Source organism: Paramormyrops kingsleyae, chromosome 3, assembly GCF_048594095.1.
Source record: "Paramormyrops kingsleyae isolate MSU_618 chromosome 3, PKINGS_0.4, whole genome shotgun sequence".
Taxonomy (NCBI): domain Eukaryota; kingdom Metazoa; phylum Chordata; class Actinopteri; order Osteoglossiformes; family Mormyridae; genus Paramormyrops; species Paramormyrops kingsleyae.
The window spans coordinates 13397932-13425119 of record NC_132799.1 but is presented as its reverse complement, the minus strand read 5'-3'; the positions used below and the strand labels follow the sequence as shown (position 1 = coordinate 13425119).

Here is a 27188-nt window from a genome sequence, read left to right as displayed (position 1 = left end):
TAACTAAGCATAGCTGCATTTATGTCTAGCTGACTCCTTGAAAGCCACTGTGTGCAATGTGCTATTTGCCTCACTTTTACATTGCCTTGAACCAAACACTGTGCAAAATAAAATATATGGTAATGTTCAAATTACAGTTACTAGACTGAAGCACCAGCAATATTTATTCTTACTGATGAAATCTGAACAACACAAACTTTGACAGTCGAGAAACTTTCTGGAAAACCCTTACAACCAAGCTAATGCTCTTCTAGATTTGCGCCTGGTTTTAGGTTGTTCATGTCATACTCCAATGTAATTTTACAATAAGCTAAAATAGACATGGTCCAAATGTTTTGAGAAGTGTGCCAAAAAGAAGCAAGAAATTCATGAATATTCTTGTTCCTTGTATCATTGTGTGGCTTCCTCCACAGTCCAAAAACATGCTAAAATCAATTGGAGCTGCTAAATTGTAAATGGTGTGTGTGGTATGTATTCCCTGCCTTCTGAGATATGCTCCAGAGCCCTGTGACTCTGCATAAGACAAGCAGGTATAGAAAACAATTGGATTTTCATATACTCAGTTATGCATGACTGACCTGAATTAGTCTACAAATCAAAATTAGTCTTAACATTACGACATGTCCAATAATATAGTTTATAAGGCTTTGCCTATCAACATTTCTTTGAAATCTATTACTTAAAATAACTGGAGTCTTCATATTACATTAATTCAGCATCAGTAACTATATAAAACCTCAAACACATTTTGCATATTATTGCCTGGTTTTTAATCAAGCGAATTCTTTTAAAAACTAGACCAGACTGTTCTCTTTCTTGCATCTCTTACAGTAAAGACACAAATCTCTATGTGATAAACAAAGCAGCCAATTCAAGATACAGAGATCAAAGAAGGATCACAATCATAAAATAAAAATTACTTCTACTACTACTGCTGCTATTTTTTTTCTTTTTTCAGAATATAAGGTAAATATCAGAAAATGTCCACAAGGTGGAGCTAATTACATAATCTTTGCAGTTACTTGAGAGTCGCTTACATTTTGTGTATATGACGTGGTACTTTATACCATATTTCCAAAAACTTGTATAAAAAACATTTCCGAAAAACAAAATTCAAATACTTAAACTTCATTTACAGGCTTACATACTCTGACAGAGTATGGCTAGTACATATCTGTAAACTGACCCTGTCCTGTGTGTCTTCTCCCTGTCTGGAAAGCAGTTCTCACTGGTCATCCCATTTAGTGTTACCCTAGTGTGTTTGCCGGTTCCCCAGGCAGACATGTGGCTTAATGGGCTAAGTGGTTTGTCACTGTCCTAACTTTCCTATTGTGGTGGCCAGGCTGAACTTGTTATTTAACATTTGTTATTTTGTGTTTTCTTAGTTCATCAGGTGTTTGTGTATTTCAGTTAGTTCCTTGTTTTTTGTTTCCTGTTCCCTGTTTGTTCAGTTTTCCTTGTTTTAGTTTCCCTTAGTGTTTGGACCTTTTCTGTATCTGTTATTTGACCCCACCTGTTCCTTGTTACCCCGAGTCCTTAATGATTAGTTGATTAGTTATGGTTCTCACCAGTGTTTCGTCTTGTTAGTAGTGTATTTAAGTGCCTGTTTTTGGTCTGTTCCTCAGGGGGTTATTGACCCTTAGTAAATGCACCTGGGTCTGTCTACTCCTTTTGAAGTACATTAGTTTTGTGTCCATCCTGGCTCTGAATTTGGAAAACAAAACCATATTATACATATACCCAACACGATATAACGAAAAAAAGATTGCGGCTTTGCTAAAAACACTTGAGGCTTTAGCCTTGCTGGTGCAACTCTAACACCACCACTGCCCAGCAGGGAACTTCCAAAAGACCTCAGGCACAAATTGGACTCTGGTGCCCGCTTAACATACCCAATACCCTCCCCAGGATGGAATCCAGGTAAAGCCATTGATTGCCCCCCACCCCGAAAATCTTGGGCCCAACACTGACCAACATCCATCAAACTGGAAAAATAGACCGCAGCGCAACAGAGCACAGGATGTATAATGTTCTGAATCTACTGACACCACTGATTCTAAACATGACAAATAGTCAAGTCTAAGCACCTTTGTGGATGCCAAGGTCTACCGCGCTGCAATGCACGACTGCAAGCACCATGCCCGTATGCAAATGCTATGCACAATTGAAGACGCAGATCATTTACCAGAAAAGTATAGTGAGAAAAGGAGAACAAATACATTGGGGAGGTTTATTTTAACTATAAGCCAATGCAGTTATTAATAGGAACTATACTAAACCTATTAGTGTCATTTATGAATTAATATCTTCTAATTTTCTCGAATCTCGTCATGCGGTGCACAAGCATTTCTGATATTACGTAATATGTGTACAACAAAACAAATACATAAATATTACAAACAAGTAAAAAGCGTGTCCGAATCAATCAGTGCATGTATCCATATATATTGTAGGACTTCTTCCCTCTGCTCCCGACTTGTATTTCATTCTTGTTTTATCTTTTTCAGTTCTTATCGCCTTAAGATCCTCATGTTCTACGTCATGGATTAAATTTTTTTGGCCTGTTCTTTCAAAAATACAAAGAAGTGTTGCTAATCAAAGGCTGCACGTGATTTATTGTTTTGTTTAAACGCTAGTATATTACGACAGAACATTTAATATAGTGGCGGAAAAAGTAATCGCCGATTTCAAACAGTGCATGTGTGTTTCTAAAAGTTTTAGTTTCTTTTTCAAAGTCACTTTCAACATACATACATGCATACATGCATATACTATTACATTGTTTTTCTGTGAGTAATTATTTCGATTGATTCAGAAATACTGAATTAGTTGTAATGTAGGCTTTGAGCAGGAAATGTATATATACGAATTTCACATAATCCCTGCTTACATGCAAAATAAAAAAGTCACTTGAATTGTAACTTATAAGCACTTGTGGTTTTTAACTGGGAGCAGAAATAGAACTTCTACAATTGTCTTTTACCAAAAATTAATTCTGTGCTAATTCTGCATATTCATCACAGATGAAAAATAAACAAATGTGTATTATACTGGGTTATATAAAGAATCAAAAGAACCTCTTTCTGTGGGGGAAGGATGGAGGGGCGGAGCAAGAGAGAGCAGATAGCCAGTCAACTCGCAGTTCTGTTATTCTGCAGGGTCTACCGACAGGGACGAAACATTTTTGACAGATTCACAGTTAACTTGGCCGACAAGTGCATACTGCAAAGAAATCGCCCAAAACAAGAGAAGGAAGACAGCGCAAATTATTCTAATTCTTGTTCAGGCGAAATTTTTGGATGAAGGCACGCGGGTTCAGTTTTTTGTTGTCAGTTATAATTTGGGTGCCATACACTTATAAATCGGAGTTCGTCAAACGCCATAGATGGCAGAAAGTCGTACTTCTTTCTCGATTAATGACATATTAACCCGAGGACGCGAGTCTCAGTTTACTAGTCCTGTCACCAGAAGAAACCCACATTTATGTGTACTTGATAAATCTGATCTACAGATGAAACCTGTAAGCAGGAAGGAGGGATGGAACCATGTCTCCCCCAAGGATTACAGTGAACAGAAAAAGCGGATTCGGTTTGAGGTGAAGTCGAACATTCAGAGTACAAGGATCATGGCAGGACAATGCAAGCAGTACGTCCGACACAGCTCTTCATCTGACGAAACCTCTTGTGAAGATGGATCCACTGGTGAGGAACCAGAATATGACGACTGCGACAAAGGTATATTATAACTAACCAATAAATATGACTGATGTCACACATATATATATGTTTTTTCTAAACACATAAAAAGTTCATACATGATAATAAAATAAGAAACTGACAAATTATTCTAGTTCCATACTGGTATTTCGCCATGGCATTTTTATTGCTACTATCGTCTGAGAAATGTGTCAAAAACGACTCGCAGCTGGGACATTAACAAAAGTATTGACTTGTTTTCTTTGCTCTAGTTGTCCACATTTTATTTTTAATCATGGTAAAAACTTATTAGTACTGCTTATATGTCTTAGTGCTTTGTAGCCAGTTTTAATTTTTAACTGTAGCCTGTTTTATTTTATCAACGATGTTTAAAAAGCATTGTTTGTGAGCATAATTCATAGAATACATATTTATTCTTAGTATATTACTCAGATCATTATGACATCCTCAAGAAACACGTTACCATTTATAATTTGGAGGCTTTAAGTCACGGTCAGTTCTGAAAGTCTTCTAAAGCCTCGTGTGACTGTACCTGACAGGGGTCTCGCGTACTAATTCACATTGCTTAGGCGTGTAACTCTAACTAGCATGTGTAGTTAAAAAAAGAAAGGCATTTAACAAGATTTATATTGCAATGATAACATTTTGATAAAAAGTCGGGTTCTTTTGTTTTCTGTTTTAATGCAGCCAAGAATAAACAACTGCCAGATATAGAGCAAGTGAAACTGGAGAGTTGCGGCCTTGGTGATCACCCCAATTCCAGCAAGAAACGTTCTCGAGCAGCCTTCACTCACGCGCAGGTTTATGAGCTGGAGAGACGCTTTAATTTGCAGCGGTACCTCTCTGGTCCAGAACGAGCAGACCTGGCCGGAGCTCTTAAACTAACAGAAACCCAGGTGAAGATCTGGTTCCAGAACAGGAGATACAAAACTAAACGACGCCAAATGGCAGCTGAATTCGCAGCAAGTTCCCCGCCAGCAATGGCCAAAAAAGTCGCGGTAAAAGTACTGGTGAGGAACGACCAGAAGCAATACAGAACCGAGGAGTTATCCAGTTCACCTGTCATTCCACTGTATCAAGCCTATCAATATTATCCATACATGTACTGCTTTCAGCCTTGGTTGTCAAACGGGGCGTTATGCGGAGGAATGTATTAACCTTGAAAAAAACTCTGAGCCACAGTAAAATCCCCTCAATGCCTCCCATTTTTTTTTATAATTATGCAATTAACTTGGGGGGGGGGGGGTCTGCTTAAAGTCTTCAAATTATGCCTATGGAGCATTGTGATGTTGAAAGAACATTTCTCAGTTTAGCAGGAACGTTTTTATTCGATAAATTTACTTGTATGAAGGGCTCATGAGGGTAGCATTCGTACTGATTTTCGCTTGACCTCAGGTCTTTTAAATGAGTAATTACTTGATTGTCAAGTCCGTCCACCTGTTTCAAGTGTTGATCCGGCGAAAGTCAGGAAGTTTATTTTAAAACTTGTAAGATTTTAGTCGAGGACAAGGATTCAGCGTCAATGAAAAATCAACGCGTTTCATGTGAATAATATGTAAAGAATTAGCAACATGTATAGAATTTCATGATACGAATTCGCACATGGATGTGCAAAGCGTTGTAATGCACAATATAAAATCAAGTGTTTGCATTAAATTTTTCCACAATCGCAAGGAAGGTTTACTCCCAAAAGAAACCTGCAATGCGCTTCAATTTAGTATTACATTAGGTCAGTGATTTTGAGTATTATTTTTATGCATATTTTCACTTTGAATGTTGTGATTATTTGGTTGCGAGGGGAAATAATGTTTGTAGGTGTCTGCAAAAATTAATACATCGTCAATAAACAATATAAATACAACGGCTGATTTTTATTTGAAATTGAGGTCATACTTTATTCGCTTTGCGTTTAATTTGCGATGGATAGGCCTTTAAATGAAATCCTAATCCAGCGGGACAGAAACTATATCGAAATAATTCTATTAGCTTATCATTTTTACAAACTCGATTCACATGTGTTCTTTCCATAATTTCAAGGTTAATCTTTTCCATAATGATTTCAATTTAATCTACAGATTATGTAATATAATTCCACAAATGCGGAATTTTTATATATATATCCTGATCGCCACGTCATCCCCGTTGGGGTCCCAATGTGGCAATATAAGGTTTTAGTGCATTTTGTGATTGGGAGTGGCTGAGACAATGGATACATAAATATTATACATGACTTCGTTTATGGCCATTTATAAAATTACCCAAATAATTATTTCAGTATATAGTACGATTTAAGCTTTACCATGTCTGCCATTAAAAAGCCTATTACTTCATGGTGTAATGTACATGTGTATATCTATAAACAGATTTTTTACAAATAAATGGTTCTGAATTTTTTAAAAACAAAGTTCATGTTTACTGTTTAACGATGCATATCAGCGGAACTAAACGTTTTAAAATTCTAAGAACTTTTCATTCAACGTTGTTTAATGTTTATGATTTACCGTCTAAAAAATCTAAATCGAAGTATATTGAATAATAATATAACAATAACTGCATACTTTAATCGGTTATTCTATATTGTTAACATCACATATATTGCATATATGCACATTACTGTTGTTAAATCTATATATTTCCAAGTTTATAAAATATAATTTGCTGTGATACAAAACACTTATTTAAACAAGGTGAATCTAATGTCTGCCACTTTGTACCGCGCCACTGTGCGTAAAACATACCAACCAGTTTCCATGTTCTATACTGCCATAGTTTTTTAAAAGACTGTGTTGTTTTAAGGCTGCACATACACTGTTTCTGAGTGAGAAAGTAAATAGCAAAACAAATCATTTTCACTTTGAAACATAACACTTATGTGTTGGTTGGTAGCATCATTGCCTCACACTTCCAGTATTGGTGGTTGAAATCCTGCCCCCGGTCTGTGTGTTTTATATTGTCCCTGTATCGGTCGGCTTTCCTCCAACTATTCTGGTTTCCTCTGCAGTTGAAAAGCATTCAGTTATGTCATGTGTCATCACTAAATTGCCAATTGTGTGTGCCCTGTGACAGGCTGGTATCCCTCTCCTCGGACTTGTGGGATAGGCTCTGAGCCCTGCGACCCTTGTATGGATATGTGTGCTGGCATCCCTGAAGACTTCTTGTGCAGAATTTTTGGAAGAATAATATTGCCAATAATCATTTTAACTTCCAACATGCAAAGCACCACATAATGACCTAAACAAATACGAAGCCTTTCATGTTACTTATTACAAAAACCTAAGAAAATAAATAGTCTACAATGTATTTGTTTTGAAATTACGTTTGAATTAACATTAATAATTCCCTTGACAGCATGTAAACCACTGTATTTTCCCCCAGAAATCATTGTGAGATCAATCAGCTATCCATAAAAGTGTCTTATCTCAATCTATAGCATTAAGACTGGTCTGCTAAGGCCAATCACATACAGTATATTTATATTACTTTTCTCTCATTCATATCTAAGAATATAATAAACTCAAGTGCACAAACACAAAACTATAAGTATGCAACTATGTGAACAATAATATACATTTTAAAAATCAATAACCTGAATTACATTAGTCAACAATACTCACTAAATAATAACTATAATAATAATAATAACTTAATTACCTTAAACCACTATAATAACAATTATGCTAAATTTCTGAAGATATTGCAAGTCTCGGAATTCATATTGCATACAAAGAATGACCCTATTGTTAGTGGAGGAAAACATATTGGGCCACAAGTTGTGTCTTGCAAAGCCTACCAGCACAAATGTAGAACTAACATTATTCTACTTGAGTCTATAAAGTCAACCCATCTCTGTAGTCGAGAGCTGGGCAAAGCATGAACTTGGCAGCTTTGCTATAAATCAATGTTGACTTAATAACATTATTTAAATAGCAATTCTTCCTTAAACGTCTATATATAGAGCTCAAGGTATGTAAACAATTTGCCTGAGCGGCAGCCTTGTGTTAGCTCTACAGTTCCACACAATCTAACATGAATGGTCACATTAAGCTTCTATTCAAGAAGATCCCCCGCAGGCACAAAAGCAGCTCACCTCCAGCTAGAGAATTTAATTTCCATCTTATACCTTTTTACACAGTGCAGTAAAATTAATCCTCATTTTCACACAAGTGATGGAATTAGTAATTAGAAGGTCAATGTGAAGATGCGTAGTACTATTCCACAGGAAGGACATTGTACTGTGTATTGTTCCATGTCTGTGCTATACAGCCACATGCAATATTGTGCAGTGCAACTAAGACAGAGTTCAAAACATGTCAACTGGAGTTCTTACTCACCCATAAGCCCAGTTTCAGTAGGATGCTTGTGTAAAAGCAATGATCACTGATAAAGACTTTTGATGTATCTGACAACATACAATTGCCAGAATTTTATGATTGTTTGCAACAATTACCCATTTTCATAGCATTCCAACTCAATTCAACCCAGAGTAACACAAGCGTACACCATTCAGCATTTTTACAGGAGTGTAACTTCTAATTATTTTTCAATAGCATTAAAAACCTTGTTTCACAGGTTACTTTACAACTGGCAAAAATACTGGGAATTTTGTATTTATTCTGTATTATGACAACTGATCATGTCTTATATGCCGAGGAACTGAAAAATTACTCTAAACTCTCTGTACCCTTTTTTGGACTTTGCAATCTCTTATATATGACACGACCCTGATTTTATTTTGTATCTTCACCAAAAGTGATGCAATAGAACATTATCAATATGATGAATAATGAGGTCACATACATTTAAGACCACGAGAATTGTGTCTTTAGTTATCTATACTGTAAAATGTTGAAGTATATTAAAAATACATATGTTTAGGCAAAAAGGTCTGTGAAATGTTATCATATTAGATTTATCAAGACTACAATTAAATTAATCCTGGTAACACAGCTGATCTTAGTCAGATGATCTTTCCGGAGATGGATAACAATATGGTCAGTGTGTGCCATTATGTGTGCCCTATATATCCTGATACCCATCACTTTTTTTTCCATACCTTATCTATGCAGTGCTTCTCAGTACACCCCATGTACATCTGCAACGCAAGAAGAAACCAACTCATTGACATCTGTTTCTTTCCGAAACAGGAAAAAATAACTTGACAATGTAGTTCAGTTGTGTTAGCATCATGATTTGTTGTATTGTATATTTATGAAACTGAAAACATTTATATTAATGTCTATGAATAACAATAATGGACTACTAAATCAATATAACTTGCCATATGTTTCTTTAGATTAGCTATGAAAGTATTCAGTTTGGGTATTTGTTATATGGTAAATGCAAGACCAAAGGAAACAATACACTCATCTTCACAGTATGTTCAAGGATTTATCTCCAAATAACAGATTTCCGAAGAAATATAATTGACTACTGCTTTGATATCTACATATTTCTCTGTAGTGAATAATATATTATGCCAAACGGTTATACAGAGCCTGCAAATTTCCAGAAGAGGGTATTTGTATTGTAAGCCATGGGGCACCTTGTGTTTGCTTTTGAACTGGGGCATTCATGCAGAGCCTGTGCACCATGACAGCAAAGGTGTGGAAGCCGGGAGGTTCTTAGGAATGGTAGCACACCCTAATGCATTCAGTCGGGCTCTGCCGAGGGCAGGAATTAGGAAGGAAATGGGCCATGCTTAATGCCTGTGTTTAGAGAGACCAGAGATCTCTATGACCCCCGTCTCCTGTTCGTCCTTACATCCCCCACACAACCACTGTTGTCACAGAGCTGACCTAAAGGACCTATCTGGGCAAGCGGCCATTAGTTCATAGCATCCCACCTTACAGAGGTGTAAACATTTACTGCTAGAAACAAGCTTCTTGTGGATAAATGATGTGGTTCTTTTATGTCTTATATAAGAAATACATAACTTCTATGCACAGACACCAAACACTACTGAAGCCCATTATGAATTTCATTGATTATGTTTGTGTCAAGTCATTTCTCTCTATTATCCTCTCTACTTTACTGAAGGTTAATTTTATATGCTTTGTGTACAGTTCACCATAGAGCTTTTTGGTTAAGATACAGCAGTAAACCAACCAGCACTACCTGACACTTTAGTTTATAAAGTAGACAGCCCATAAGCTCTGTGCATTCTGGGAATGTGGGTCAAAGAAAATGATTCTGGGAGTAGACAGAAGAAACTGTCATGGACCACAGGATCTCGCGTTGTAAGTAGAAGTTTCATGGTAAATTGTGGTCAATGTGACGTTCCAGCCAAAAAGACCCATGATAGTGAACAGAGACGCCCAGAAAAGGCATTAATAAATGAGCCCAGCCACTGTATTTAAAACCAACATAATTTACGGTTTACAGCCTAATAGAGTTACACATACATAATGTGATACACTACGATAAAGAAAACAGGCACACTCGATCCAGGAGATTAAGAGGCCAATCTTCGGCTTTGCGACGCAGCTTACCGTAAGCCAAAGGCGGGGCGTTCGGAGGGCATATTACAGCACGAAACTGGAGGCAGAACACACCACCCGAGGCTCCAACGAAAGCAGGAGTGTCGCTTACTGCCAACAGAAACACCGCGGTACCTGAGCGAAGGGATTTTTCAGCTGCGGTATTGAACTACAGATGGTCTGACAGGAATGTGGAAAGTATGCGCAAAAGCTACCAACATGTAATTATAATTGAATAAACATCACTCTTTACGGTATAAAAAGTAACTCGTGTGTGTGTGTCTATATATAAATATACTCGTCATACATTAATACCCTGCTCAAAACTTAGATATTGCTAACGTATGCTCGCGAGTGTCATATATTATCATCCTTAACGTCCACTACGTTGGATGTAAAACTAGCAATGCAATGTATTCATCGCATCCATCCACACTAGGCGTTAATCTAGCAGAATAACCGAGTTACAAACCAAGATCTTTATCCATACTTTCTCAGTCCTGTACTCGTCTAATTGCAGTCCAAACGCTTAACCTCTCTGTTTGACGCTCGTCGCGCGCTCTGGGTGATGTCCGGACGCGCGTGACTGTCGGATGTCTCCAGTATTCCTTCACAGAAATACGGTACTAATTTATCGAATTAACTATAACAACTTAGGCAGATCTAAAGGCTAAGGGGTAACTTTGAATGCATGCATTTTAAGTGTTTAATAGAAATACAGCATCATTCCCGGACGTTGAATGGCCTAGGATGTGTGATAATAGTGTGTCTCTTGGCAGAACTTAGATATTTCTGCTCGCTCATATCCATAGATGGCCTTCACACTAGATATACCCAAACCTGCTACTTTTCTTCAGACATCATTTTGACAGCCTACCCCCACTCCCAAGTTCTTGGAAGGAATTTAAATGTTTTAATTGCTGCAGATAAAGAAGAACAAGGAGTGTCCTGAGGAGGCCCACTCTTTGACAGCTCTTCCTATCAGGCCTGCAGCAGGGGCTCTCCCTTGTGCCTCTACTGAGTGCGTCTTAGCAACGGGTGTTGATGCTTGCTTGGCAGTGTCTCCTGTTGGAAGGGTGGTCTTCCACAAGAAGCCACATTTAGGTATCACAGGGCACACACCGCTCACAGGGTCAAGGCAAATGGAGAGCTGAGAACATTTTTTCCCCAGAAATCACAAAAGGAGGGAGAAAGTGTTCGACTGAAACAGTACCTGCTGTTTATTCATTGACAGGTGATTCAAATGATGGTTTTAAAACAATCAGAAATCAGCGTTCCAAAGATCCAATTCTTATCCACACACAAATGATGATTTTATTGTTCATGGTTTTACTACTGAACTCGAGCATAAGGGAAACACAGGAACAGAAGTAATTCAGTTTGGTTGATGCCTCATTGCCATTTTGATACGTCCTGCCCGTCATGTCTGCCTGACCCTCCTGTCTCCTTAACGTGGCCCTGAAGAGCCACGCCTGTTGCTTGTTGCCCCTCCTTAGTCTTTGTATTTAAGTTCCATGTTTGGCTCATCAGCCCCAGTCCGGTCATTGACGTCGCTCCTCCTGTCTTTTTCCTGTACCAGCCTTCTTGTTTTGACCTCTTGCTGTCTCATTTGTTTCCCTGCTCCCGTTCAATTAATGAAACCCCTTTTTGCCTAACGCCTGTCTTTGAGTCCTTCGTTCCGCATGCCGTGACACATTTCAGAACACAATATCATCCTCAGTGACCCCCCCCCCCCACACACACACACACACACACACACACGCACACATCTTTCACTCTGTTCTTCAAACAGTTGCCTTAATAGCCCAAGCTGAAGACTAACCAGTACAGGCAAGCTTTGGTATTCCCCAGTCACAAAACAAAAGTGATTTTTTTTTGACAACGAGGTGCACAGTGACTCTTACCATGGCCTTCTGTCCCTGAACTGCACCTGTGCTTCTTAACCAGACAAGCCAAGACCCCACCCCTCAGGCCTTTCCACACCTCAAGAAGATGAGTGACCTAACAGACCAAAACAGGTGGGTGTAGAATGAGGTATTTATTCAGTAAAAGAGTTTTTGTGACAGAAGGGATTCTGTGACTGGTTTACTTTCTTACAGAATCTCACACAACAAGACTAGAGTGGTGGTGGTGGGGGGGGGGGGTGACAGCTCTGGACACCTGGGATCTTCAGTTGGAATATCAGTTGTTTCCAGATTCCTGGCAAACTTAAGTCTTTGAGGGTGGGCTCTCCGGGACCCTTGATGCAGACATTGACTTTGAATTTGAATGGACTATATTCAGGTCACCAACGGGCTTCTCTGGCTGTGATTAACCAGATGAGACACATACGTACACACGCAAAGTCTCTGCCTATTCTCTTCCTTTCTAATGTTTGTTCAAAGTAACTAAAAAGCAAAAGGTGTGACAGCATGCTGAAAACCATGCCTAGAAATATTGCAATTTGTCTTTGCATAGATATGCCAGCACTCTGTTAGATGTTAATATATCAGTTTCATTGGTGCGAGACAATTTACTGTACTTTCAGGACTGAAGACCATCAGTAATGTTGTAAAACTATAAACAACAGGATTTATTGGAGTAAGTGGTCCTTTCACTGCAAACCTGCCATGAGTTTCTTGTATTAGATAAGTGGTATGAAGTGTTTGGTTTCACATACATCTCCTGTGCCTGCAGGTTCACAGCAAAGCCAGCTGCATCCCGTCACAACTCAGCTCTGTCCCCCTGAGGGGTTCTGAACACCTTCCTTCTCTCATTCTTGCGTTCCACAAACGTGAAACACTGTGCGAACTTCACATGCCTCTGGACCTGATGACAAGAACTTGTGCTCAAGGGAAATTTTCCAAGGATGAACTGATTCCTAGACCGGTGTGGAGGACTTTTTATAGACGCCTTCTGCTCCACTCACTGCTAGGGCTGAAAATCTGTAGGTCATGAGCAGTTGGCGTCAAACGTAGGTAAAATGAGCAATGGCATGACTCCTGACAGAGGATACATTTAAAATGCTACAAATAATATTTTTATTTGATAAAAATGTATGCACCCTTCAAGCAATTGTAATGACGTCAGAATGAGTTTTCCTTCAAATACTCTTTCTATTTAAGATATAAATAAGAAAAACATGCTCTGAGATTGCTCCTAGCCTATTCTGGGCTGTCTTGCCCATGAATCTCAGAATCAGAATCTTGGGCAAGAAAACCAGCTTTTCTCCACAAGCCTTTTAGCTGGGGAACTGGAAACGATGGGACAAGTTTATCTGGCTCCTGACAGAGCCTGGCTTTACTCCTTAGTGGGAGGACATGCCCAGGACTCCAGTGGCCTAGAGAGTGCAGAGCCAGAGAAATGAGTGTTACCACCTAGGTGACAGAATGGCCAGGAGGCCCAGCCATCCTCCAATACACATAAAAAACACCTGATTTATACTTATGCGTAGAATTACTTACATTAGATTGCCAGCATTAAGAAACAGAAGACAATATAGAAAACCAATGCTTTATGCAATGCTTTGCAGTTACACTTAACAGTTTTTACAAATACGTAACTCTGATTTGTTGCTTAGACTGTCTTGCTTCCACAAGCTTCTTTACATTTTTCTGTTGTTCGCTTTTCACTACTTGAAGCGACTCAACCCACACCTGCGTTAAGGGTCAAGAAAATGTGCTTATGTTTGTGTTTTGGCTGTTCCAAAGTAGCATTTAGGGGGGACCATGCATGTTGTCACGGGGGCACTGCCCCCCCCCCCCCCCCAGTACTGCCCCTGATGTCTGGGGGTCCCTAAGGATTAGGAAACTCTGTCATAGGGTACGTGGCTATGCTGTACCAGACACCGTAGAATCTATGCAAAAGTATATATCAGTCTTAATTGTTGACTGCTGGGACTCCCGCCCTGAACCGTCGGGGGGGGAGGAGTCAGCCGAGAGACTGTCAGTGTTATATTATAAGTAAGCTTAGACGAGCAGCATGACAGCTACGGATGTTTTGACTCTTGGAATCTGGATGTTCCCAGCACTGGTGTCAGGAGCTGCTGGTCTTAGATCCTCTGAGTTACGCTACTGCTCAGGGGGGTCACATTCTTCAGCTTCCACCCTGGCACTACCTCCACAGGTGCATGCTGAGAGACTCTGACCTAGGACCGTCGCTGCCAAAACACAGGTTTCAGCACAGCCAGAATGCGTTTCACGCCCCGCTTTGGTAAGCTTGTTAGTCAGCGCACAATCATTTCATCCTATTTATTATTATTTTTTTTATTTTATTACATGTTAGCAAGCAACGCAATCTAAGGCAATATTAACATCCTTTTAATTTGGTGGATGATAGAAACATGTAAGTCTGGCCACCAAAATGCACAACTGGCAACCAAACGTACTCCAAATAAAACCTAAAAGAGTAAATGATTTATTTTGCGACTGACAAATATGATGTCTTTTATAATAATTTGTCATGTTTCCTTGTGGAAACTTGGCAGCTCGTGATTCTCTGTGAAGCCACAAAGCTCACAGGGCCTGATCGCCATGCGTCAGACAGGCTGATAAAGCACTCACAGGAGGGCCCGGCTTAGCCTGACGCATTAAAAGCAGGCCTGGTCATTTCCAAAGAAGGCAGATCCTGCTGCTGCTGGGTTTTTTTTTTTTTTTTTTTTTTAAAAAGGCAAGATTAGCCTGCTGATGGCGAGGGGGCTGCTGCATTTTGTTAAGGCTACCTTTTCCTGCCGAGCTTACCATGATAAGTGAGAACGGACACTAATGTGGTGGGGAGAGCACTCTGTCATGGATTATTTAGACAGGGAGATTCTGGAAGGTTCTCTCCAGTCACCATAAAACAGACAGTGGGATTCCGCAGGCAGCCTCATGGTCAGATTTGTGCTTCCCCCTGCCAGTGTCTGGCCGTAATGTACACAGTGGAGCAGGGCGCCGGGCTGTCTCCTTCCACGAGACCTGAGCGGCCAGCTACGCATGATCAAGGGCCCAGTAAAGGCAGGGACAGCTGGAGTCCTAAAAACAGCATAGGTCCATCAGACTGCAGTGTTAAAGCTCCTATCAACACTGCTAGACTCTGCATGCAATTAAGCAGCCTTACACCCATGTCTCTACAGTGGTATTTACATTATAGTTATTGCCTCTAAAGGCACCAAAAAAACTCCACATATCCTGCTGCTAACAGCTTAGCATTAGCATTGCTTGTCCAGCTTCCTTTCTGTGCTACCCCATGGAAGGCAGGCAGCCCTGCTGAATGCCGACCGTGTCTGTCTGCTTTATCCAAGGCCACCCAGTCTGCCTTATTTGCAGTTCTCCAAAGAAACCGTCATTTGTGAGCTGGTTTAGGTAGACAAAATCACGCGGTAAAGCAAACAAACACAGGGCCTGCGACCCTGTGGCAAGCAGCCTTTTGTCTGGTGTGAGCAGGCCCACAGGTGCGTGCCGAAGGAGGCCGCCCGCCTTTCAGGCCCTGATTGTTTTACAGGTCCCTGTTCCTCTGAGGGTGAGAACAGAGAACCTGACAGGCATTTGTCAGGAGAGAGGGCTCGAAGAGGGGCAACAAGTGAAAGGGAGGGAACGAAAACAAACGCGTTGCAGGAGAAAGGAGATCTGCATGGCAGCCCAAGGTGAATATGACAGCTTCCACTCCACCTGCAGGCCTGCCGCTCACCCTTGTCAAAACTATGTGTCACCTTCCTCAATACAAAGAGAACTATGTAGCCTAAGAAGTATGCAGAAGTAAATGAAAAGGCGATGGCTTTCCTGGCATTCCTGCCCTGTCCTTGATTCTCGATTTCAATACAACAAAATGATACACAATATTTCTGCACAAGCATAAGGATAAAATAATGAAACTCTTTGAAATAGGTTGGCAGAGACAGACATCTGACTGAGATGTGGTTGTGTCTTAGATGCACGATGCAGCATGATGCAGGACCATCTTTGCTGTTATAATGGCTGAACAATAGGGTATAATCTCCGACCGATGACAATAATAAAAGTCCTGAGTGAGTGATAGTGGTCAGGCTGATACCTGCAGCATAAGAAGCTCCACTACATAGGGGCTACTCTGAGCTTCTTTCAGCCAAGAACCATCCTTCAAGCCTAAATACACTGAACAAATGTACAAATGCAACACTTTTGCTCCCATTTTACAGAAGTTTGAAAAACAATCCAGGATTTTCTGTAGGCACATAAAGAGCATACGTCTTCCAAATTTTGCCAAATATAGTCTTTATTGATTTTTTTTAATGCATTGGTAATCTATCTTCTGCACAGTAGTGGCATATCAACACGCTGACAGAGCAGCATAATCACTATACAGGTGTTGCTTATGAGGACAATAAAAGGGAAATCTAAAACGTGCATTTTTCTGTTGACAAACTCAATGACCCTGATGCCACTGGCATCCTGGACGTGGGCTATCCACTCCACTGGAGCTGTGGCCAGAGTCATGAATGTCCATTTCTCTACCATTAGCCTCGTCTGCTTTGGTAGCCCAATCATAGACCTGCACAGTGGCTGCATACTCACCGGACATGTCACCCATTCAGCATCTTTGTGATTATCTGGATTACCACGTTATGGCTACTTTTGAGCCACACACTGCACCGTCCAGCTGAATCCCACCTAAATGCAAGCTCAGAGATGATGAACGTATTAAAAATGAGCAAGGCAGAGAAAGCTCCAAGCCTCAGAGTGCCCTCTAGTGGAACTGGACGTAAATGTTGATAAAGTACAATCCTTCAGTATGTCCAATCGCACTCCCATCCGCAGAATGCCACCATCTCTTGAACCATAATAACATTCACAATGCCCTGCTCATTCACTGCGACCATCAGCTCTCCTGAAAACAGAGCACGTAAGGCCAGAGACTTTTAGCTGCTTTTAGATGTGTTTGCCCAAGCGTGTGGTGTTGGGGGTAGAGGGGTGTTGAGAACCTACACCTGGGACAAGAGGAATAACCAAGGAACTACACATGCACTGGCACAACAGGATGACTCATTAACGCTGTTTGAACAGGTGTTTGGCTAACAGGGTGTGTAAAGCAGGAGCATGACAGCACACCATGCTGCACAAACCTGCTCTGCTGCTCGTTTGCCCCATTTTGTCCATTTATAACTTAAACGACTTCTAATCATCTCAGTCTACGCCGTATGTTGCATTGGCTTGGAGAGTTTAAAAGCATGACTAAGGAGACACATAAGGAATAGTTTTAGAGGTAATATTCTGAGCCACTTGCAAAGAGTCTGCTCATCACAAAGCTCACGTAGGATGAAGGAAGGGATGAGGGAAAATGTTCACATGCCCAAGGAAAGAGTTTTTCACCAACATGAAACACAGACCATGCAAGCAGAACAAATATGGGGGCAAAAGAGGTTACAGCACCATCTGCAGGCATGACCGAACATGACACATGCTACAAAGTAAGGGTCCGTTCGGCATTCCTCTACATCTGTAAAGCAATTGTCTTATCCTGATGGGATGCCAGCACATCATAGGGGACATGCACACAGACTCAAATGCAGATTACAGATCATTTAAAGATGACAAGTCTTTGGAAAGCAGGATGGAATTCCATACAACACGGGGAGAACATGAAAAGTCCACACAAACAGAGGAGGCATGTCTGCAACCCACGAACCCTGGAGGTGTGAGACACCGGTGCTAATTCAAAAACCACAGGTAGACCTTCACAGCTTGGTCAAGCAGCTTGGGGAAGCCTGTGACTGACAGTTTATTGACAGCAGACAAACGTTACAGAGAGGTCAGAAATTATTTCAGGTCCGTCAATGATGAAGTGGCCACATTATGAGAGTAACAGAACGACAAATGCATCATTTACATCTGTGCCCAATCAGAAAAAAGGTGTGTGAACAGGGAGATGGCTCAGGCTGAAATTAAAATCCGGGATGGGAAACACAGCAATCTTTACTACAGGGTGGCGTCCCAGTGAGAAATGCTGTGTACAATAAAAAAAAAATAGTAACATGTCCAATGAGAGCATCACTCCATTGTGGCTGAAACCACTAATAAACCAGAAAATATAACCAGGCCTATAAACTGGTCAAATCTCCTATGCTCATCTGCACACATCTTAATACAGTTTAAATATGAAGTGGTACGGGCGGCCAAGAAATCAAAAGTAAACAGATGAATATGTGAACAGGTGGTTACTTGAAGGAGCAGCCCCCAAGCCACACAGAGCATGTTCATAGGTCACTGGCAGCAGGCATGGCCAATTAGATCACAGACATGTTGGAGGCTCTGGCCAATTAGATCACAGACATGCTGGAGGGCTAAGTGGTACAGGCTAAGGCACCACAATCAGTGCCATGCACTTCACGGCAACCTCATTGGTGGATGACACATTGGTGGGTGTGGTCAGATGAAAACTCAATACACAACTTTTGATTACAAGATTTTTCACCAGAAGTATGGCTTCCAGTTTGGGACTGATTCTCCTCAACTCCAATTATTTCCTCCGTAACATTTACATAAAAGGGTTGCGTTTATTAAGAAAAAGAACAGCAGCATTTTTGTTCTGATGTCACCATCTGTGCCAAGCAATCTGGCTTCTGAGAAAATGGACAGAAACATGATCTGACATGCGTGTACATGTAAGACCCTACAAGGTCACACAGCATTTATTCGGCCTTTCAGGTACATAAATTCACTGACTGCAGCCAGACTTCCCTGTTGGCTTAAGGTCTGCAGTGTATTTTTTATTAGGTTTTTTTTTTTTTAAACATTCGTTAAAATAACTTTGGAGCTCAAAACGTTAAGTGCAATCTTTTGACAATGGCTCAAATGACCACTATTCAGTAACTGGATGTAATAAATGTCTGGCTTGTTTAAGCTTGTGAGGAAGCCTCTTCACATCAGCGTGGGGGAGGGGGAGGCTTTGGGATTCTGTGCGTTTGTAAGGTTTCATTCAGTCTGACTCAGGCACTACTTCTCGCTGTCACGCTCCCGCTTCCTCTTCTCGTGGTGGTGCTTGGTGATGACGTACTTGAAGAATTCGTAGACAGACCAGCTGATGGCCGTGGAGGGCATCTGGTAGATGATGCGGGCCTGCACGCCCTTGAAGTAGGCGGGCAGGCCACCCAGCCTGTACACCGTCCGGAAGGCATGGGCCAGGCCTGAGATGTGTCCACCAGAGTTGAGCGTGTGTAGTGCCAGAGTCTCCTGGGTGTTCAGGAGCGTCTTGCAAACGTCAAGTGGGGTGGTGGCTGCAGCAGCCAGCGCCCCCGCCAGCGCCCCGGACACCATGTGAGAAGGGGGGTTGTACTGTCTGTTGGGGTTGAGTAACTCCTGGAGGTACTCATAAGCCATGAAGTGCAGGGCCTGGAAGGGCACGTTCATGGTCAGCTGGGTGGTGTAGCTCCGGTAGAAGGCCCCCACGCCCTCCTTCTGCCACACTGCCCGCATACAGTCTAAAACGCTGCGGTATGGAGAGTTGTACATCTGCATCCTCTGCTTCACCACTAGGGGGCACATCACACAGAAGAAAAGGCCGAGGGGGGTTTCCATCAAAGTCAAGGGTGCCAAAAAGGAAAAAAGGAAAGCAAGGATTAGAAAACCAAAATACAGAGTCCTAAAAGCAAATGCATGCAGTTAAAGGTACTTAAATATATAGCACCTATCAGCTACAGAGAGTACTGTGCAAGTGTCTCAGGAAGTCAAAGAAAATGAATAAGGCTGATTATCTGGGTACTAAATGTATGTTTGCTCAGAAAACACCACAACACTAGAAATTAACAGTAACGATAAAAAATAAACCAGAAGCACAGGAGGCCGGCTGACCACCATTAAAGCATGTAGGCAGCAGGAGTGCAACAGGCCTCACCTTCAGCTGGGTTCATGGCGGCATCGTGAAGCAACGTGGCCACGCATCCGGCAGTTCCTGCAAGATAAAGCCTCGCAGGTGAGGGGGATGTGAATCAGAGGACGCGACTGAGCAGCTGTGGGCGCCGAACGGACGCCGGGTCAAACCGGAAAACCAGAAGAATTAAGCCGTCCCCATCTACGCATCTTGGGAGTAGAGGACAGGACTTCACTTCCTCTCCATTCCACTTCCTCTTTAGACTCGCTTCCTGATACTGGCAATTTCACCATCCTTAAATACTTCCTATTTCTGTTAATTTGGCCGCTGTCATTCCCCAAGTGCTAAAAAGTATATTAATCTCATCAATCTAAAACGGGGATGAAATCTGGGTACGCCCCAAACAACTACAAGAAAATGCAGTGACCAAAATGTTCTGATTGAGCTCAGCTCCCCCTGGTGGATAACTCAGGTAGGCACTCATTCCTGCTTCTTTTTCATCTAGAGAACATGCCAGACACTACTTACCCAGCCTTCCCCAGACCTAGAATGAGGGGAGAGAGGAAAGAAAAAAAAAAAAGCAAAAAGGTACATAGAGCATAAATGTCACCTTCAACAACAACGATGCCAGTACTGTGAACAGCCCAACGCCTCGCTGCTTGGGGATAACATGCGCTATTAAGAAAAGTGGAACTGAGAAAGCGCAATTCAGTAGCATTGACCATTACAGAAATTTCAAGTCCAAAAAAATAAAATCCTGCTCTAAAGGGAGTGGAGACAATCATTCACCCTGATTATATGACTGCGTAATGAAGACTCCCTGACCTGAGAGATGAGGAGCAACGCGCATAAAAAAAAGCATGTGACCAAATCTATTCACATTTCTGACTGCAGCCTGGCCTTTCAGAGAACATCACTCATTCATTGGTGCTACAGACATCTATTCCCCTACCATGAGCTGTCCAACATCAAGGGCATTACACCACTGAAAATACTTCAAATATTTGCAGAAGACAAAGGTCATGGACATCGGCTGGAGGCTGATCGCACACTGAGCTGCAGTTGGGGGATCCGGACTCCGAAAAAAGGATGATGAGCTCAGCGTGTTACACAGCTACCCTCAATCCTGGGCTGAAGAGAGCAGTTTCAAACAGCTATGCCTCTCTCTTTCAGCCCATCTTCCACGGTTCACTGGGACACGCGAGTCCTGGGTGCCACTCGGGCTCACAGATACGCCAGTGGCATTCCTGGTGTTCCGCCTTATCGGCAGGAAAGCGTGTCAGTGAGCATGCCGGGCGAAAGGGCGGGGCCATCCTGCGCTTCACACAGGAAGTCGGCACACAGTGAAGTCAGTCTGCATGGAAACAGGCTTCCTACAGGACAGCTTCAGGATTTCTCAAACAATGCATTCCTTCCTACACCTACTGTATCATTTTATCATGTGGCCCTGCTCCTTCGGGGGCCAAAATCTCTCTTAATCTTGGACGATCCCTTTATCTCTTCTCCCTCACACCAAGGCCTGAATCAGAGCTCACAGTTTACAGATACTGGTACGGAGCACATGGTACACAATGGGCTGCTAGTAACGACTGGAGCTCACAGTGCATGGTTATGACCTATAAAAATGGCTGTGAGCCCCAGTCTTCCCAGGATGCGACTATCTAACAATCTGTATGCACATGTTAGGTCCACTGTGGAAGAGTAACCGGTACCGTTAGCCAAATGGCTGTTTGCTCCAGGGTGGATGACATCACTCAATGTCTTCTTCAGCTTCTCGTAGCAGGCGAAGTATAGTGCGTGGGCGGGCCCGGCCCCCACTGCTGTGATGTTCAGGCCCCTCATGGGCCTCCAGACTCCCTCCGTCCTGACGATACGCCACAGCGCCTCCATCACGTTGCTGTAGCGGGCAGCTGGGTCTGGTTGAAGGCTCTGCATCCGGGTCTGCAGTATAAGGGGATTAGATGAATGAGGTCACCAGCCCTCCGTGGGAGCCACAGGTGTCAATAAGACACAAGCAGGCCGAAAAGAATCTGCATGAAGCCTCTGGAATTTATACTGATTATTCCACAGATTATTCTTATCAGCCAGCTACAAAAATGAGCTTTAAAAGCATGTTTATACATGTACAAGTTTTGCAAGACAGGGCAGCATATAGTATGAGACACTCCAAAGGGTACTGGTATGAAATGCACACCCATACACTCCTCACTCAAACAAGCAGACAGATGCAGACTGAGCCCAACCGCTACAAACAAATACACTGTGTTATGCAAATTAAAGTGTGAATCAGGCCTAGGGTCAGGACCATTTATTGATTTGTCTGCAAGTAAGTAATTAAGTAACAGTTACTTTCCATCAGTAAAAGCCATAAGCATTCTATGCAGTAACCTGCCATCTGAAAGCTCCAGTCCCGGTTTAACCTAACGGACATGCCGAACAGTAAGCAATGGTGGGAGTGAGTGTAAACACATGCTGTCTATATAATGCCTTCTGTAGTGTGGCAGTATTTGGATCATTTTTTCTCCTTCTCCAGCCTTATTCGCAAGCAGTGTCAGAAGAGATTTCCCTATTCAGACAACACTGCATCCCTTTGTTCTCGCAAGCAAAGCAGAACAGCCAGTGTCAGTGACACAACTGTTTTTTTTTTTTTTGGGGAGAAAATTGACCCAAATGCAACTTCAGAGTCAAGAATGTTGTGGTGGATGGCATGCCTATTACGAAGGGCGTTCAATAATTTATCTACCCGAGTATGAAAGAAAGGAGCAAGCATGTTGAAACAAGTCTGGGTATGTTGTGACTTGTCTTAAGGTTACTACAGTTGTGGCTCAGTGGCAGTCTAACATGTCCAGAGAGTCTTCATACAAATCAAGAAAGAAAATGCCAGATTTGGAGCAATGATCAGTGATAAAGTTTCATAAAAAATTAGAAAAAGCCTAAAGGAGATTCATGAAAGCATGACTGCAGTTTATGGTGTGTCTCGCCATACAAAGTAAAATTTTCAAGCAGTTTCAGTGGGATAGAGAGTGCATTGAAAATGACCCTCACACTGGATGGCCAGTGGAAGCAACTTCCACAGAAATGTGCATGAAAGTTGAGGATTTATTTTTGTTAGACGACTTAAGGTTTCCCGAACAGCTGATGAAATGGGCATCTCAGCAGGTACAGTTTGGAAAATAATTAATGAAAAGATGGGCATGTCAAAGGTCATTGCAAGATGGGATCCAAGAATGCTGATGCCATGTCTGAAGGCCACAAAGCTGCAGTGCTGTCAGGAGAACTTAGAGATGTCCCGTGAAGACCAAGTGAATTGTTTTCATTGTTTGGTGACTGGAGATGAGACTTGCGTCTACCACAGAGATTCTGAGTCCAAAATGGAGTCAATGCAGTGGAAGTACAAGTCATCCCCAACCGAAAAAAGTTCAAGGCAGAAACATCTGCAGGCAAAGTCATGGCAACTGTTTTCTGGGATATTGAAGGACTTTTGCTTCTGCATGGAGTACATGCCACATAAGACAACCATAACTGGGGAGAGTTATGGCAACAATAATAGTCGCTTTTTGGGAGTCAATCAAGGCAAAAAGACAAGGAAAACTCACAGCAGGCGTGCTGCTTCTTCACGACAATGCGCTGGATCACATGTCACGTCAATCACAGGCTGCCATCCAAAAATGTGGGTTCCAATAGCTGAACCATCCACCCTACAGTCCTGACCTGGCTCCCTCAGATTATTTCCTATTCCTAGTTTTGAAGAAATCTCTCTGTGGACAACGGTTTTCAAGTGATGAAGATGTCAAGGCAGCTATGAAGTCCTGGTTTGAAGGTCAAACAGAAGATTCTTTTTCAAAGGGGTTAATGTCATTGTAGGAAAAGTGGATGAAGTGTATGTAGTTATGTATCAGTGGACAATATTGAAAAACAATTTTTTTTTTTTGGAAACTCTTTTCTTTCATACTCAGGTAGATAAATTAGTGAACGCCCCTTGTAGCAGACACCCTTACCCAAAGCGACAATTAGGAAAGCAGGGGTTAGTCACAGCCCCTGAAGCAATAGCAGTGAAGGGCCTTTCTCAAAGACTCAATGGTGAAACCACTCTGATTCACCATGGGATTTGAACCCACAGCCTCATGCGCACTGCATCCTAACCCACATAGCCATACATCACTCCTGAATCCTCAACATAAATAACAGCAATATCAATTAATATTCATTGATATTTCTAAACTGGTTACAGCTCCATACCTAGCCAGGCCCATGTGGCAAATGGTGCAAGTGCGGGAATCCTGCACTAACGACCCAATCAGTGCTGACTCCCTCTTAAACATGGCGATTTACAAAAGTAGGGTGGCACAGGACAAGCGTACACAAAGATCAGCAGCCTTATTTAATGTAAACAGCTGACCTTTAGCACAATGTTGGCCATTTCTATTGTTCACCTTATGCACACAAGTGGACCCGGCCGCTCTCTCTTAAAAGCGGCTCCACAGTGAGAGCTGCAGCTGTGAGGGACATGTGGGAGAGAAGCCCTGTCTTGTGAGCTTTTCAGGCTGTCAGACACATCTGAATGTACTCACGGCACAGAGCACTCTCATATCTCCCGTCTGAAAGCAGGAACACCCTTAGAAGTTGGCCCAAAGCCCTAAGAGGAAGGGGGAACTGATTTTCAACTAAGCAGGGGACACCGCAACTAACTGATTTAAAATTTTTATTATAAAAAGGACGTGCAAACCCACGTGCGTGTTTGCTATTCGGAAGTCCCAACCACAGAAAATTTAACAACATAATTACAACATGGCTACATCTCCCAGGCTCGTAATCCCTGGAAGCTAGACGCCGTTTACTGTAAACTCCATACACGTTTCCCCCAGTTTACGGCACCTCCAGCGTGTAATTATGGAGCTGTCTGCCTGTGATCGTGCGGATTTTAAGGGTCACGTTACTGACGGGAAGAAGCAGTAACGTGGAGGAGGCGAAAGGCGCAAAGAGCCAGTGTCGGGAGTGTGGCACAAATGCACCGAACCGTAAACGTGGCTGCACGTTAGTGAGCCGGATCTGCGGAGGCCGGTAGCTATAATAAGACTTCCGGTCAGACAGCATTGTTAACCGGGTCGGGGTCTCCAGACCCTTACCTCCACGCAGCATGCCGGAGTCCCGCTAGGCCTGTCCGGCCACCAGGGAGGACTTACCGGACATCCGCTGGATTAATGGCGTGTAATCATCTTGGTTAATTTTTGAAGTCGTCCGAGCAAGGAAAGAGCATCATTTAAGTTAAAAGTCAAAATAAAGTTAAAGCAATCTAAACTGTCACACGTGATATAAAAGTATGAAATATCCACGATAGCATGTTAGCTGCCAGGATACGCCAAGGGCCGTTAAACTGGAGCCGAAGGGAGCAATAAATAACCTGAAATAATAAGCGGTCGTCGTGTGATGTTCGGGTACCACGGGTTTATCGTTAATTCAAACTGTATACAGTTAGTTTTAACACTTGATGAGGTGATGTGACAGAGAAAGGTCGCCGCTCCTCACTTCTGACAGCCCGCTAACACTTGTTGGCCACGTTAGCTTCTTAGCATGTGGTTCGACCTTGTCACAGCAGCCAGCTTCTTGTTAACCACCAACTAATTGCACGCAAAAAATAATGCACCTAAAAAAATGGCGAAACGTCGCCAAACATAAACCACATTTTACCTTGACGCAGTCGATGGGAAACATCAAGCAGTGCTCCATGATCCCTGCCACGGCCCCGGCCAGCATGTGGGTGCTGGTAGACGCGCCCTGCGGCAGACCCTCGTAGTCCGGCTCGGTATTTTCGATGACTTCCGGAAAGCCGTGCAACTGGACAGTCTGCAGCTCTGACTCGCTCCCGATCCGAGGGGACAGGCTGCCAACAATCCCATCAGAAACTCCCCAAATCCTGCCGCCCAGCCATCGAATCTCTGCCCCAGCCGAAGCTCCTACGACGCCACCATCTCCGCCGGGGGCCTCCGCTGACATCCGCCGTCTATTTAAAAAACCATCAGCTTCCATTGAAACCAAACGAAACGTATGAAACGTCTGACTTCACTTTTTAGCCAGTTTGTGCTCTTAGAAGTATGAATATGTCATTAAGACCACCCCGAGAAAGCAGCAGCAACAGCCTCCCGCCTCCTGAACACGCAGGAGGGTGAAGCCCACGGCATGAGACAGGCCGAGCAGGCCCTGGTCGGAAAATGTCCCGCCCACAAAGCGATTCTTGCCCTGCAATTGGTCCTTTAACTGTTGGGTAAGGTCAGAAGTCTCTATTCCTGTCGTTTTCACTCTGTCACTCAAATGTACAATGGCCAATAGCGACACAATTATTCCGAGAATTAAATATACAAGCGTATGGCAGTGAAATAGTACATTACTGAAAAAGGTACTTTTCATCAGTAGTAGTTTGTAATTTTAACACTAATGTATTAGTCTTGGGTTTAAACTCTGAAATCAACTTTCTTCTTGTTTCCCAGGCGACTTTTGGGAAAAGGCGGGAATAGGCAAATAGCGATTGTGATTGGACCAGGGTTAGCTGGGGAAATGCCCCCGGCGTTTAGCCGGATTCGTAAGTATCCCTTTCCTGTAAGTGTCCCTTTCAAAATTCCAGCATCGGTCAAGGGCAAGATCGGACCGATTGGAAAAAAATCCCGCACTGAAAAAAACTAATGTGTGTAGATTTGTATCAATTTCTCTAAATGAAAATGAGTAAACTGCACTAATTCACAAAATTATGTATCTGTACCTATATCCATATAAAATAGACGACAGGACAAAATATGACAAATGCATAATTTGAAAGTTTAATGAACATGTGAAATATTCACTATTTAATGTTGCTGCTATTTTTCAAACAGATTCATTTAGAAAGTTTATATATATGTGACTATTCATGAAACAGCCACGGCAGTAACCTGATTTGGATTAACGTCAGAAGATGGCTGTCCTTCCGGGGATTCTCGGCTTTTGCTACATTAATGCCTGTACTTAGAAAAATAACGAACATTACCTCTACATCGGTAGAGTTTTGCATAAACTGTTTAGTATGTGCTTTTAAACTGCACCTACTCTAAACTCCCAATTTATAGCTAAGGTTAGGAAGAAATAAAACAGCGACGTATTGCGTTTCTATCTAAGGTTTACACCTCAGTTAGTGAGCCGTTAGAACATGGCGGCTCTAACTGCT

General features: G+C 42.3%; 2 protein-coding genes and 1 long non-coding RNA gene across 3 annotated transcripts; 2 read left to right on the top strand and 1 right to left on the bottom strand.

Moving 5' to 3' along the window:
• Window positions 1-3141: 3141 nt before the first annotated feature.
• nkx3.3 (NK3 homeobox 3) lies at window positions 3142-5577 on the top strand. The gene is made up of 2 exons (XM_023822637.2): window positions 3142-3734; window positions 4404-5577. Exons 1-2 carry the CDS (start codon window positions 3386-3388, stop codon window positions 4871-4873), a joined length of 819 nt encoding a protein of 272 aa, XP_023678405.1. The 5' UTR covers window positions 3142-3385; the 3' UTR covers window positions 4874-5577.
• A 4315-nt stretch (window positions 5578-9892) lies between these two features.
• Window positions 9893-13062, top strand: LOC111849605 (uncharacterized). The gene is made up of 3 exons (XR_002839581.1): window positions 9893-9952; window positions 12140-12210; window positions 12869-13062. It is a non-coding gene; the product is annotated as an uncharacterized lncRNA (long non-coding RNA).
• A 4806-nt stretch (window positions 13063-17868) lies between these two features.
• slc25a28 (solute carrier family 25 member 28) lies at window positions 17869-26208 on the bottom strand. Its single transcript, XM_023822539.2, has 4 exons — window positions 25682-26208; window positions 21706-21934; window positions 20018-20074; window positions 17869-19655 (listed from the first exon to the last, which is right to left on the bottom strand). The coding sequence occupies exons 1-4, from the start codon at window positions 26018-26020 to the stop codon at window positions 19120-19122; spliced, it is 1161 nt and encodes a 386-aa protein (XP_023678307.1). The 5' UTR covers window positions 26021-26208; the 3' UTR covers window positions 17869-19119.
• Window positions 26209-27188: the final 980 nt, after the last annotated feature.

What these genes read in the sequence shown, in the direction of transcription:
- nkx3.3 (XM_023822637.2), top strand. Translation starts at nt 3,386, where the DNA reads ATGGCAGAAAGTCGTACTTCTTTCTCGATTAATGACATATTAACCCGA. An exon ending in ATATGACGACTGCGACAAAG is followed by an intron (nt 3,735 to 4,403) that starts GTATATTATAAC and finishes GTTTTAATGCAG; the next exon opens with CCAAGAATAAACAACTGCCA.
- slc25a28 (XM_023822539.2), bottom strand. Translation starts at nt 26,020, where the DNA reads ATGGAAGCTGATGGTTTTTTAAATAGACGGCGGATGTCAGCGGAGGCC. An exon ending in TTCCCATCGACTGCGTCAAG is followed by an intron (nt 21,935 to 25,681) that starts GTAAAATGTGGT and finishes CTTATACTGCAG; the next exon opens with ACCCGGATGCAGAGCCTTCA. An exon ending in AAACAGCCATTTGGCTAACG is followed by an intron (nt 20,075 to 21,705) that starts GTACCGGTTACT and finishes TTTATCTTGCAG; the next exon opens with GAACTGCCGGATGCGTGGCC.